The sequence below is a fragment of the Seriola dumerili genome, unplaced genomic scaffold (genome assembly GCF_002260705.1).
Source record: "Seriola dumerili isolate Sdu_G_001 unplaced genomic scaffold, Sdu_1.0 BDQW01000319.1, whole genome shotgun sequence".
In the NCBI taxonomy this organism is placed as follows: Eukaryota; Metazoa; Chordata; class Actinopteri; order Carangiformes; family Carangidae; genus Seriola; species Seriola dumerili.
Window position 1 is genome coordinate 556760 of NW_019174574.1, and position 14529 is coordinate 571288.

Consider the following 14529-nt stretch of genomic DNA (forward strand, 5'->3'; position numbering starts at 1 on the left):
AAATTCATATTACTATGCATATGTCTACTGTGTGAGACTTTCTTCAAACGTGAAATTTGGGGAGGAATGGACAGTATACAATAGAGATAAACCCACTGAATATATTGGATTTTTGCTAGCATTCTCTAGTACGTCCAGGTGGGTGGAGGCAGAGACCATACAATGATGGGACTGTGATACTAGCCACAGAGGGGGCATGAAACATGCAAATGTAATGCACTGGGGATTCCACACCAGCGTAAACTCACAATGTTAACAGGAAAGCATCACCTAGCTGTAATGTATGCTCTGACCACGTTTGGAGAAGATAGGACAAAGTATGTAAGAGTTCCAGAGCTTGGAACGTGTGATGGAATGAGAGCGAGTGAAATTGAAGCGAAATTCACCGCATCACTGCAGGCGGGTCCTTCAACAAACACAAAAAGCATTGCAATTTAAATTCACAAAAGTCTGAAGATGAGAGTCACCGATCTACATGTCGATCAGATGAATTCCCTTGGAGGAGTTTGTTAAAGTATGCATCCGTTAAAGTGGCAAATAAGGTGCCAAAATTGCACATTGAATTCTAAATCTAAATTTAATGTTCCATGGTGATTCCAATGATTCCACACCGTTCAGTGTAAACTCACAATTTTAGCAGGCATGCATCGTGTAGGTGTGCTGCATACTGGGACACCTTTAGAGAAGATAGGACAAAGTATGTCAGATTTATAACCGCTTCCTTTCTCAAAATTCTGCATATTACCATGAGGTTGTATTACAAAATATGAGCATGGATATGTGTTCAGGTGGATCTCTTGTCAAACCTATAAGGGTTGGGAACAGTTTGTAATATGTGCGTTGGAATGACAGGAAGTTGAATTTTCATGGCGAATGATTGAAATTTGGCCACGCCGCCACGGGCGTGTCCTTTGATGAAAACGCAAACACCGTTCAGGGTGGGATTGGGCTGGTCAGAAGATGAGGATAAACCACCAGTGATCTTGAAATTCGAAAAATGCTTCATTGACCTTAAAGCCACTTCCTGGTTTGTAGTTAACTCGCTGCCAGAGCCACGCCCTTATGTGAAACGTAAAAATTGCCAATCAAGGATCATCAGCATCTTCAACAAATTATTTGTTGACCCTTTTGTTGAGTGCCAGGTCAAAAATGCAGGAATGTTAAAGAAAAGGAAAATCATAACATCACATATTGCCACTAGGTGGCGCTATGAGTATTACTAAATATGGACGTATACGTCTGTTCAGGGTGGGACTCTGGACCGTGCACGGTGGAGTTACAGTGATTTGAATTTTCATGGCGAAGGATCGAAATTCGCCGCACCACCACAGGAAGGATGTTCCACGAAAACTCACAGTTTTCACTATAGTACATCATCAAGTTGTTAAGCATTTCCTGATCATGTCTAGGTCAAGATACGGTCATCCTGCTATGTGCAGTATAACGAAGCGTAAAACTGGAAACTTCCTGTTTCCACAAGGGGGCAGTATGAGTATCACCGTATATGATCATAAAAGTGTGTTCAGGGCTGGACTGTTATCACACTCAGGAACTTTGGAGTCATTTGGAAATTTTTTGTTGGAATGACAGCATGTCGAATTTTCATGGCAAAGGATCCAAATTCGTCACACCATAGTGGGCTGGTCCAATGGTGAAAACTCAAAAGCTTCGCAATTTAATTATTATTCAAAAAGATCTTAAGATGACACTCACTGCACACCGTGTCAATCGGATCAATTCCCTAGGAGGAATTTGTTTAAAGTATGATGTCCTGAAATCGCAAAAATTGCAGATTGATGGCAAAATATCTCACTTCCTGTTGGGTTTAGGTTATGGATTGTAATTATGTTTTTTGTAGGTCTTGATATGGTAAATTTGCATACCAACTTTCGTGCATGTAGGCGAAACCCTGTCTGATTTGTGCAACAATAGATGGCGCTATCGAGTCCGGTCGGTGCTCGTGCCTTAACAAGAGTTAACATTGGTGTTTTTTCCACCTCTGGAGACAGCTGTTGGTAAGTAAAGAATGAAGTTTGATGCTGAACTCGTTTCTTCTAGACTGGTCAGTAAACAGTTGCTAATGCTAACATTAGCTATGCAGCAATAGCCAAACTCAAGAGAAAGTGCATAATGTACAGGAAAAATACCGGTTTTCAGTTGCATTCGCTTGTTGGCATCAAGATTGGCCACTGAAAAACCCATATCAGTCGACCACTTGCATCCAAACGACTCTGTGTTTGATAAAGTAAAGTCAACTTTTGCTGGTGGTTTTAACAAAGTCATATAATGTCATTTGAATTGAGTCCGTGTTACCTGTTACCTGCCCAACAGGCTGTAAAACAACAGGTTTCAGAGCACCAGCAGTGGAAGCAGTGAGTCATCTTTTCTATGTTCCATTATCAGGATCCACCTGATGGCAGGGAGGGTTCCTGTGGGCTCACACAGGACAGCAGTTGCCAAGGAGATGGAGGCCATCTTTGTACAGAACCTAAATTATGCTGCTGATGTCCTCTCAAAGGTCGGTGTCTTCTTCTGTTCAGCAGAACAACATCAGCAGAGTGACACTAGAATTGAATGTAAGATATACCATACATGTATATACCATTTGATATACAACAAGAATGAGAACTGTCAGGCTCAGGGGAAAAAAATCTTTTGCACCAAATGTTAAATTGTTCTTCTGAATTCATGATTTGTGCACAATGAATTTGTGCAATGATGAACAATATTGTATTGTTCTGATAAATGTTTAATGGATATCAAAGAAGATGAAATGTAGCCACACAGCCCTATCCAACAGCAAAACAAAGTTTATTTAAAGAGTGATTGTTGTTGAATGAGTATTCCTTGAAATGATCAAGGAAAATAAAAGTTCATGTTCATACTTTATATATGATCAAAGTATGTCCACAGAAGACATTATACAACTTATCAAATATATTCAATCTCCAGAAGAAATATGAATAATTCAGTTACTTCATCTGTAAAGGCATGGATCATTTCAGAAAATGCTTCTTTCCTAGAGTGTGTGCGAGTCAGGATGTGGTTAACATAGCTTAGCATAAAGATTGGAAGCAGGGGGAAACAGCTAGCCTGGCTTTGTCCAAAGTTCAGAAGTAGACCTACCAACACCTCTACCTACCACCTAAACACAGCAGAGACACCCACCGACTGGCAGGCACTGGGCCTTGACTGGACCCATTCATCTGAGACAGCTGTCACCCTGCTCCTCACTGTCAGCAGGAGGGGAGGTCATACACTTAACTGATAGAAATGAGAATTACATTGCATCTGCACCAACTGCTAGTCCAGAGAGGGTCATGACACCGATGTGGGTTTTAACCACATCAGAGTGGGCTGTGTTTAATCACACAGAATCTAAATATGATGGGAGTTATATGTTGGAATTATTTCACAATGATAGAAGTTTATCCATCCACTTAGAAGATTGCTTTTACAGGTTTCAGTGTCCAGTGTCACTCTCCAGCATACAACTCTAGTTGCAGCCCTGTCTTAACCACTTGACGACCATGACGTCCATAAATTTACATTTCTGTTTGTGAATGGATTAAAAAACATGTTAATGTCACATCATAACCTGCATGTCTCTGTAGTGTTACAGTATATGGACATGTCGTGCTTATTAAAATGTTGTATGTATAATTTGTCTATTAGTGTTGTGACATGTCTCTGCTCTTCACAGGAAGGAATCACTGGTTTGATTGAACCAATTAACACGAGGATCACAGATCCCAGGTATTTCCTGGACTCTCCTCATCAGGGTAAGACACTGTCCCACTGAGACAGCACAGTCACTGACCAGCATGTACAACTCTCAGTACAAACTACTCACATGGTACAACAATGCTGTCACATAAGAAATGCAACAGCTCTGATGCTGTTACAAAATCATCACGTCCTGTCTTTGTTTTATCATTTTGGAGTGGTACAGATCATAACCTGTTAACTGGCTCAGTATCAGCTCTCACTGCTCTCTGCACGTGAAATACATAATTTCTTTTTCATATATTCCGCTCCATGTCTCACTATGGGAGCAAGCCTCACTGCGACCCTCAGAAGCACTTATCTCATCACGCCAATCCTGATTGACCGTGTCCGTCTGCACCCAGTAGTGCCACCTACCATAAATACTGCGTGCTGGAGCATATCCCGCGTCAATGTTAACTAGCTTAACTGTAAATAGACGGATCTTACCTAGCTTCTGTCGCCTGGCGCTAGCTTACTTTGGGATTTTTTGCTCTTCTCAGGTCACACCAGATCAGATTCGGTATTTATGCCTTGCCCTTCACAGCTTGGTTTCCGCATCTCGGCTCCTCTCCAAGATTGCTCGAGTGCAGCCAAGCATTAGCACTCCAACCAATATCTCAGCTATCCGGCTAACATACCAGCAAGCTGCCTCCACCCCTGCCTGCTCATCAGCTCGCGAGGAATGGAGACCAAAGCTCCTCACACCAGAGGTAACAGAGACTCCGGAGCTTGCGTCTGTCATTGTGGAAATAAGATTTCAAGCAAGGACACAGACCAGATCTGCTCAAGCTGTTTAGGGCAGTGTTCACACTTAAAAGTCTGTGCAGACGGTTAGCGCACCAAGCTAGCTTGTCTGACCCCTATCTCCCTGCCGGCGACCACGCTGTCGAGCCTGCAGAGGAGAAGGAAGTCACCGGAGGATAGTATCAGCTGGGGTTCCCAGTCTGAGCTAGCTCTGTGTCCCTCTCACAAGGAAGACGTCCTAGAACTAGACTATAGGGAAGATGAAGACCTCAGATATCCTCATATCAGAGGACGAAGAGGAGGACGATTTCTCCTCTCCCAACCGACCTGCTGGACGTGTGCAAACGCGCAGCGGAGAAGCTGGAAATCCCCTGGCCTGCTGTTGGAGATCACCAGATCCCGTTACAAAGGAAAGAGATTGCTCCCGGCTAGGAGTGCGACAACACAACATCTCCAAGTCTTTCCTGGCGCTGCTAATCGAGATGGCGCGTCCATGGAAAGACTGCCCGTATGCTGCATTAAGCTGATACCCGGCGCCCTGTTCCTTGATTGTGAAGCGATGGAGAGCCTGCATCTCTTGCATATGCCTTCGATGGAACCGCTGGTTGCGGCACATCTCCATCCTCGGCTGTAAGTGTCATCCTGAAGCCCTACATTGCCCTCTTGAAGGTGCACTATGCATTCCTGCATGGTTTCAGCGTGATTTTATTTTTGTCTCAGATCATAGGCATCTCCCCTTGATCTGCTAGCTGCCTGCCCCCTGAATACACTGTGAAAAACCGCAGTCTCTGGAGACAACACAGGCGTCACAAACAGCAAACAAACACTAGGGGCACAGGTTGTGCCCCATAACTTAAACCACGTTCCAGCCAATGACCAACAAGATGGTTGGGGGAGGGGGTGGGGGTTAATGCGCGTGCACATATGGGGGGGCAGTGAGCAGAGTTGATAGAGTAGCGTGAGTATCTGAGAGTAGATAGCTGGACGTCGCCGTGAACTAGGTCTAAAGACTCAACAGTATATTTTGGGAAATGGCCGAGGCACGGACACGACCAAAGAAAAGACGTTCAGATGAATATATGGTGAGGAGGAGAGAAATGGAGAAGGAACGAACGAAGACCCGCATTTATATTGAGGAATCGAGTCAAAGGTGGCGAGAACTCCACCGGCAGAAGGGCTTCCAGTCCGATGCAAACATGGGGGGGAGGGGCAAGCTTGCTCTGTTTTGTTTGGTATTTACTTCAAACGTCAACAGAAGTAAAGTCATGCAGGAATGCATAGCGCACCTTTAAGTCAGACTGGTTTCAGTCAGCCCTGACCGAGAAGGCTTATAAGGTGACAGTGCTTTCGGCCAGAGGACTCAATGTTCAATACAGACTTTCAGAGTGTGTCTCACACTCTTTCGTCCATGCAAATCTGTTCAATTCAGATCGTGTCTTAGACCATGCCCATGGGCTCTGTCCTGTCCAGGAAAGTAGTCACTGCAGATGCAAGTCTGTCAGGCTGGGGCTGTATACACGAAGGCCTGTGAGACGCCGCTGTTGCAAGGGTCTTCAACAATCTCACATAATCTTTTGAGAGCTCTTGGCAGTGCTTCTCTCCCTGAAACATTTCTTTCAATTACTCATGGGTCATCATGTCTTAGTGAGGACAGACAATATGACGACAGTGGCGTATATTAACTGTCAGGGGGGTTTGCGTTCCCGTGGGTTACACATGTTAACAACCTGATTCTCAGGAGCAGCAAGCGCCTCCTTCACCTGAGAGCCACGCACGTACTAGGAGTCCTGAACACAGGTGCGGACCTGTTGTCTAGGAGTCCTGAACACAGGTGCGGACCTGTTGTCTAGGGGCACCTCGGTACAACGGGGAATGGACTCTGCACCCGGAAATCGTGGAGCAGATTTGAGTGCGTTATGGCCGGGCCACCGTGGATCTGTTCACCTCAAGAGAAAACATGCAGTGCGCAATGTATATCTCCCTGCGCAGTCCAGATGCTCCCCTGGGCATAGATGCACGGCTAGCCACACAAGCTGCTATTCGTGTTCCCTCCCCTGTCCCTGATTTCCCCCATCCTGTCCAGAGTGAGAGAACACGGCCACATGTTGATTCACACACTGGCCTGCAATGCACTGGTTAGTTGAGATTTATCGGATGCTCTGTGCTCAGCCTTTGCAACTTCCGCCGCACAGAGACCTGCTGTCGCAGGGGGTGGATCGGTGTTCCACCCAGACCCAGAGCGCTTGGCACTATGGGTTTGGCCCGTGAGTGGCTCGATTTGACCACTGTGGGACTCCAACAGAGGGTTATTGCCACTATTCAGAATGGTAGGGCATCCTCCACCAGGTCTCAATACGACTGTAAGTGGAGAGTGTTGGAAGAATGGTGTCGCACAGGAGGACACATTCCTGTTTTTCCTGTGTCCGATGGCTGGGATTTTGTCATTGGGCAGATGACGTGACGCCTGTTTTTTCTGTAATTCAGTATAAATGTTTACTCAACTGCATTTCTCAACTAAAACAACACATCATTGGGGCAGAGAACATCATTTTATTTCAATATAATGATTTTGGGACGTAAAATGTATTTGATGTTGTTCATATTTCAATGTGAATAGCGGTGTGACTGTAACATTGATGACTCATCAAATGTAAACATTAGTAAAATGAAGCAGATATGTTTGGAGCAGCCAATAAATGCATTGGCATTATTTTGTATGTATTTACTTCATTAACTTAAGGTTTCAAAATGCTAAAAAGAACTAAAATAATATTTATAGTACATTTAGTTTTGTAACACAAATGCAGTGTGACATAGGATATTAGATTTTTGTACTGGCGGTTACATGGACAGTCCTTTAGTCAAGCCCCCTACCGAGAAGACCCCCAGATGTTTGCATGTGCTGAGAAGGTTGAAAGGTGAGTGTTAATCTCATATTAATTTGATAAATTTCATTGTTTTTGACGGACCATGAGCATGTTCATTTTTGATAGTCCTGTGGTGTGACTGATCTAGTTCGAGAAAAAAGAAAAATATTTTCAAAAAAGAATCATATTTATGTTTAAAACAATGAACTTATTCAGTAACTGTAATGCCCAAGGTCAGTCTTGTATAGCAATGACTCAAAATGGCTGCCAAGGTGAAAGAGTCTTGTGGTGTGACATAATTAAGTCAGATGTCTAGCTAAATTATCATCTGTTCTGTTTGCAATAATAAACATAAATATAAAGATATCTCTGTCTCTTTATGTATATTAAACAAATTTTATAAATATTATACACAATATACCTATATTATACATATAGTACACATTTATATTTCTGTCTTCATTATACATAATATACCAATATATATATATATATTACCAGTGTATATATTATACATATATTAAATATCTGTCTTCATTTGTTTGCTGTATGTGTATGTTAACAGTTACTGATCATTGTTTTTAAAGTGATTTTTGTCAGTTTTTAGGCATGAGCAAAGAAAGGACAAGGAGGTACCGGGAAAGGTTAGCGCAGGATGAAGCCAGGCATGAGGAGATCCTTAGGGAGAGAAGGAGAAAGTAAATAAGTTCATAATAGGGACATTGAGTTCGTGAAACATTGTCTAAGATCTACACTTGTACAGAAAACATGTAACAGCTGTCTCTGTTCCATCAACAGATATCAAGAAAAGAAAGCCAAAGGAGAAATCAAGCCACGAAGTATAACCAGCCTTCCAAAACACAAGAAAGCAAAGCTTCGTGAGGAATGGAGGAAGACAAAGGCAAGGAACAGGAAGAAGAAGAAGGATCTGGCAGCCATTTTGGACATTACTCCCCCATCACTCGAAGAACTTGATGTGTCCTTAAGTCCAGTTCATCTTGCTCCTGCTCATGGTTCTCTTTCCCCAAATCCATGTCCCCCATCACCCGAAGAACTTGATGTGTCCTTAAGTCCTGTTCATCTTTCTCCTGCTCATGGTTCTCTTTCCTCAAATCCATGTCCCCCTCAAAAGGTTCGTCAACCCAAGTTGACAGCAAAAATTAAGAGGCTGGAAAAAGAAAACAGGGAGCTAAAAGCAATAATCGATGGCATGAAAAAAGCCAATACTAAAATTAGGGTTCAAAAGCATCGCTGGAATAAAGGTAGGAAATCACGTCAACCTCCCTCCAGATCTTCGATGAAAAGAGCCGTGGCACAAAAAAACAGCAAGTCACCAACTTTCTTTCCAGGGATGAAAACAGCAGGCTCTTAGCAGGGAAAAGGGATACTGTAGGCCGGAAAAACAACAAAATGCAGCGGCGGGTTTTGACCAAAACAATGAGTGAGCTACACTCTGAATACAACCAAGCATCTAGCCCCACAAAGCAAATGCCCTACCGGCAGTTTGCTCGCTACAGGCCCAAGCACATAACAGAGAGCAGGCCAACAGATAGAAATACCTGTGCATGCTACCAGCATGAAAACATGCGCCTACTGATTGACTCTTTGGTTTTTAAAGGCCTGATTTCAACCAAAAGCCTGTCTAATCTTCTTTCCACCATTACTTGCAACACAGAGGAACAGCAATGTATGTACAGGCAGTGCACCAACTGCTGCTTTGATGAGGTGAGTCTCAACTCACACAATCCTGATGAATTCGCTAGGTGGGAGCAGTGGGAGCGGGTAAAGGTGACTGTAGGGGAAAAGGTGTTCACCAACTGGGCTAAAAAAGGGGTTGAGGGAACGCTGGGAAAGCCAATTGCAATTGAGTCAATTGCATCCCATCAATTCAACTGGATGCACCAATCAGCCAAAATGAGGGAGTTAAAGGAGAAATTGCAAGAAAAGGATTTGGTGTTGCACGTCGATTTCTCTGAAAATTATGGATGCAAACTGAACACAGAAATTCAATCTTTCCACTTTGGTGGGAATAGGAACCAAGTAACAATACATACAGTGGTTGCCTACACCAAAACGGCCATTCAGAGCTTTGCAACCATCTCAAAATCTCAGGCATGATGAGCGTGCTGTATGGGCTCACTTACAGCCAGTCATTGATGACCTCCAAATGCAGCATGACACACAGTTTGAGTCACTCCACGTCATCAGTGATGGCCCTGTGACGCAGTATCGCAACAAGGCAAATTGTTTCCTAATGAGTACGTTGCCATTTACCTGGGGTTCCAGTGTCTCACATGGAATTACAGTGAACGGGGCCACGGAAAAGGAGCCCCTGATGGGGTTGGAGCTTGTGTGAAATGGATGGCAGATCAGGCTGTGCAAAGGGGAGATGATCTGCAAACTGCAGAGGCCCTCTTTGACTTCTTGTCCAGCAAAGAGGAAATGAAAATCCTAATTAAATGGATAGAGGAAAACGACATAGAAGAATTTGACAAAATGCTCCCTCCTGTACTCCCTGCTGTGAAAGGCATACTAGGTACACACTGGATTTACTCTACATCACCAGGGGAGGTGTTTCATAGGGCAGCAAGTTGCTTCTGTAGCTACCCAAAAGTGTGTGGCTGCTTCAAGGCTACAAAAGTCACAATGGCTGCTGACAGTCCAGCTCCAGAGATTACCCCTATCTCGTCCTTGGATGAAGATCTTGAAAGTGACCAAGATGTGTTTGAAGTGGGAAATTTCATCATAGTAAAATATGATGAGAAGCGATATGTGGGCCAGGTGTTGAATATTCAGGGAGAGGAGATACAGGTGAACTGTATTGTTCAACATGGAAACAAGAATGCCTTCCCGTTGGCCTGAAAAAAGAAGATAGCATTTACTACTCGAGGGTGATATAATTGAAGATTTCAGAACCTGAGCCGCATGGTCGCGTTGCGAAGTTGAGAACATGGACTGGCTCATGTCTTAACACATAAGTTTGCCATTTTCCTGTGAAACATTTCTACATTTTTTTTTTTTTTTTTTTTTTTTTAATAGGCTCCAACAACTTGTCATGTTTATGGTCTGATATTTTGTTATATAAGTGGTGACTCCAGAATGTCAAGTTTCTCTTCACTGAATCGTTGTTCAAAGAGCTGAATTGATTTTAACATGCTTTTAATTATGTTAGTGTGGTTTTAATGATTTTTCTACTTGATAAAGAATTTCTACTGATTAAAAAATATTTTTGTTAGTCTTTTAAGTTAAAAATAGAAATGAATGGTCTTTGTGACCATGGGTCTGATTTGACAGCTCCAAAATGTTAATTACTCAGGATGTCATGTTCACAATGCTTTTCGTTTAATTTCACACACTAAGTCATACTATTTTACTGATATGTTGCATTTTAATTAATGTTCATATAGAAATGCAAATGCATGTGTTTGTTGTAAAAATATTCAATAAATCTCACCATAAATGTTCATACAGTGTCTTATTTCGTCCTGTGGTGTGACAGGATGTCCTGTGGTGTGACATCACTTCAAACACAATTAAATGACTTTTACTATGTCAACTAGCTTAAATAAGTATATGTATTTGAAAACAATGCATAATCTAATTATATATAAAAAATAAATATTTTCAAGTATTTTTCACATTTTACACAATATTTCCACTGGAGTGAGTGGTAAAAGATGGCACAAGCAAAGAATATACTGAAAAAACAGCTGTAAAAAAATAATATATGCAGAATTTTAATGATTATTCCTTAAGAATACTTGTTAAACTTAAAACATACCTGATTTTTATTTAAAATTAATAATATTACAATATTTGAATTTTATAGTAATGCTATGTCACACCGCAGGACATATTTTGCCTGGATCTGTGAGATAAGCTTAAAAAAATGACATAATGACAAAAACATCTGCTAACCTCTAACAGTTTCAAAAACAACAGTATTTGACCTTTACAAATTCATATAATTCTCAAGCAATTTAGAACTTTATTTAAAAAAATTCTGTTTCACACTTATTTGTCATCTGCCCCATTCTTGCCGGACTTGATTGACAAACATAAAGCATTTTCCACGTTTAAAATGTATTTGGCAGCAATTGCTGCAAGTCACATGGGATTTGGAGGTAAAACTATGAGCCAGCACCCGCTGGTGTGCCGTTTTATGTAGGCTTTTGGCTGTGGTTCTGGAGGGACTGAATGGCCCTCCGTTTGAACTGCTGGAGGAAGCGAACTTAAAACATCTGTCTCTGAAGACAGTATTGTTGCTAGCACTGGCTATGGCCAAATGCGTGAGCAATATCCATGCGCTCTCAGTGCACCCTTCATGTGCTCAGTTTGCCCCAGGAAATGTATGGATGACATTGAAGACCAATTCAGCCTTTGTGCCTAAAGTGGTTGGCTCATGTTCTCCTATTAACCTTGTGGCTTTCGCAGGCTCACTTGGAGAGCAGCGGTCGCGTGCATTGTGTCCGGCTCGTGCTGTGCGCACTTAAATGGATAAGACAAGCGGTTCAGAGGGAGCAAACACCTGTTCTTTTCCTGGGCTAATCCTCATAAGGGAAAACCTGTCACAAAGCAACGCCTCTCCCACTGGGTGGTGGAGGCTATTGCTTTGGCCTATACGAGTCAAGGTCAGCAGCCTTGCGCAGGTCTGCTTGCGCACTCGTGGCTTGGCCGCATCCTCTGCCTTGTTCAGGGGAGTTTCTGTTCAGGGCATTTGTGCGGTAGTGAGTTGGTCCTCGCCTCTCACTAATGTCCGCTTTTATATGCTGGACATCTCAACCCTGTGCGTGGCGTGTGCAGTCTTGAAATCCTAACTGAAACAGAGTGACTCACGCTAGATAAGCTTGTCTGGCAATACAGGAGCTAACACATCCCATAGTGAGACATTGAACGGAATATCATGAAAAAGAATTTAAGGTTATCTACATAACCCAGGCTCTTTGAGTAATATGAAATGTCTCACCAGACAAGCCTTCTTGTTGGGTGGGTGAGAAGAGGTTGCTTATCTGAATGGCTCTGTGTTGTCCGCATGCAGTATTTATGGTGGGTGGCACTACCGAGTGCGGATGGACATGTTCACCAGCCAATCAGGATTGGTGTAATGAGTGCTTCTGAGGGTCGCAGTGAAGGGCTTGCTCCTATAGTGAGACATCACACTCATATTACTCAAATAACAGGGGTTATGTAAATAACCTTAAGTTATTAGATGGTGACTCAGAGATAGTTTTCATTGAATATTTCAGATTTGCTAAATTTCAAATTCTACACTATATTTCTGAAAAATCTCCAAATTCTGATGCATCCCACATTTTAGATTTAGCTGGGGCCCAAAGTGGATCAGGCTCACTGAGTAAAACAGCGAATATGAAGAAAATGTAACTTCTATGAATGAACTTGCGTGCTTAGTGCTGTGAGGATTTTCTGTGAAACAAGTTTGATCTAGAAATGCTTTGGTACATTATTTTCCTTCCTGATATTGACTCAGATTCCTTGTGTATCAGCTGATATCGAGTACTGATCTGATACCACTGTATTAAAAATCATTTTAACATCTGTATACTACTGACCCTGTGTGGATGTGATATGATTGCTCTCATTGTTGTGTAGCGTACATACGTGGCCTGGCATCAGTCACAAGCCATTAAGGAAGTTCATTATAAGGACATGCAGAGTTACGGACCCACAATTGACACTTTGCGACTCTTCCCACCATCAAACAATCAGATTGATAGGAAACAGAGACAAAGGACCCCTCTTCCACAAACAGACCATGCTTTTAGCATGTCCAAATGACACAGAACCAGACCAAAGGTCAAAGGGTCAACTCCAGAGGATTAACCAATGGACACCAGACAACTGGAGAATATAGGCAAAATCTCCAGTTTGTAACAATAAGACTTTGTTTATTGATATTTGATTGTTTCTTGTATAGGACAAGTAACAACAAAAAGGACTGATTAACACTAAGGTGTGAATCCTGGCCTGTCTGTGCCATGCATGAACACACACACCAACCTCCCTTCCTCTGTCCCTCTCTAGATAAGAGTCATAAACTACAACCCACATTCCAATCCTGGGTAGTGACCAGCAGAACTCTTCACAGACACAGATCTAAGGAAGAATGTAAAATTAAATATCTAACTGTTAACTGTCTAACTCATGAGATGTTCCTATGCATTAGTTTAATCCCAAGCTTCTATCCCATAGAATGTTTGAAATGTAACATGTAGATTTTAAGACAATGTCCTTCATGTGACCATACTGTCAGCATCCTTCACACAAGGTAACACACACAACATGACATCCAGAATGTCCATATTATTACAGTCAAAGAACTGCCAACAATCCACATTTATAGACTTTTAGCTTTGGGAAATGTTTATATTGTTGTTTGATCAATTAACCACTTGTATCATGATTAATTCCAGGTTTGAAGGATGTAATATGAAATCAACACTCCTATTACTCCTCTCTGCCATTATTAGTGCAAGTAGTTTTCTATATTATTAGTGCCACGGGTGCTCAGCTCCGAGGCATCTATTAATATTCCTTCGGGCTTATTATTATTCTTCCGTCAAATTTTGGCGCATAACTCGTCCCGCAGCTTTGAGAAAACCCCGGTAATATATACATCAAAACGTGCGTCTTGATCCCGAAAGAGGTGCTATGACTTTTGGTGTTAAAATTCCAATTTTTCCCAAAGTTATTTCCAAAATACTGGGAATAAATAATGCATTAGGAATGTATTGGAATTTTCTTTAAAAACCCACAAAATTTCACCTTTTTTCTACAAAATTTCACCTTTTTTTTGAGTCACCCAGCTCTCTCATACCTGCACGTAGAAATGTGATTCAAACTATAAAACGGAGGAAAACTTCTGCTCTCTCCAAAACACAACAACCGTTTTTACATAACATGTAAACTTTTCAAACTATGAGCACTCAAAGGAGGAGTGCAAATCACTTTTTCAAGTTAGAGTGACAGCATCAGTTGGCTACAGTGCGTGAAGCAGTAAAAAATAACCTTTATTTTTATTTTTAACTCGAGCTCACGGCCAAACCGTAAAAAAGAGACAAATAATTCTTTCTGAAAATGTAGACATAGTTGTTGGGATTCATAAAATGTAACTTTGACAGGCAGGGTCTGC

At 42.1% G+C, this 14529-nt stretch overlaps 1 protein-coding gene across 2 annotated transcripts in view; it reads left to right on the top strand.

Annotated features, from left to right (window-relative positions):
• Positions 1-14529, top strand: part of hyi (hydroxypyruvate isomerase (putative)) — a 52217-nt gene that overhangs the window by 12948 nt on the left and 24740 nt on the right. For both annotated transcript variants that reach the window (XM_022759107.1, XM_022759106.1), the window contains exons 3-4: positions 2404-2518; positions 3704-3782. In XM_022759107.1, coding sequence (XP_022614828.1) covers positions 2404-2518; positions 3704-3782 — 194 coding nt within the window. The remainder of the gene's footprint in view (positions 1-2403; positions 2519-3703; positions 3783-14529) is intronic.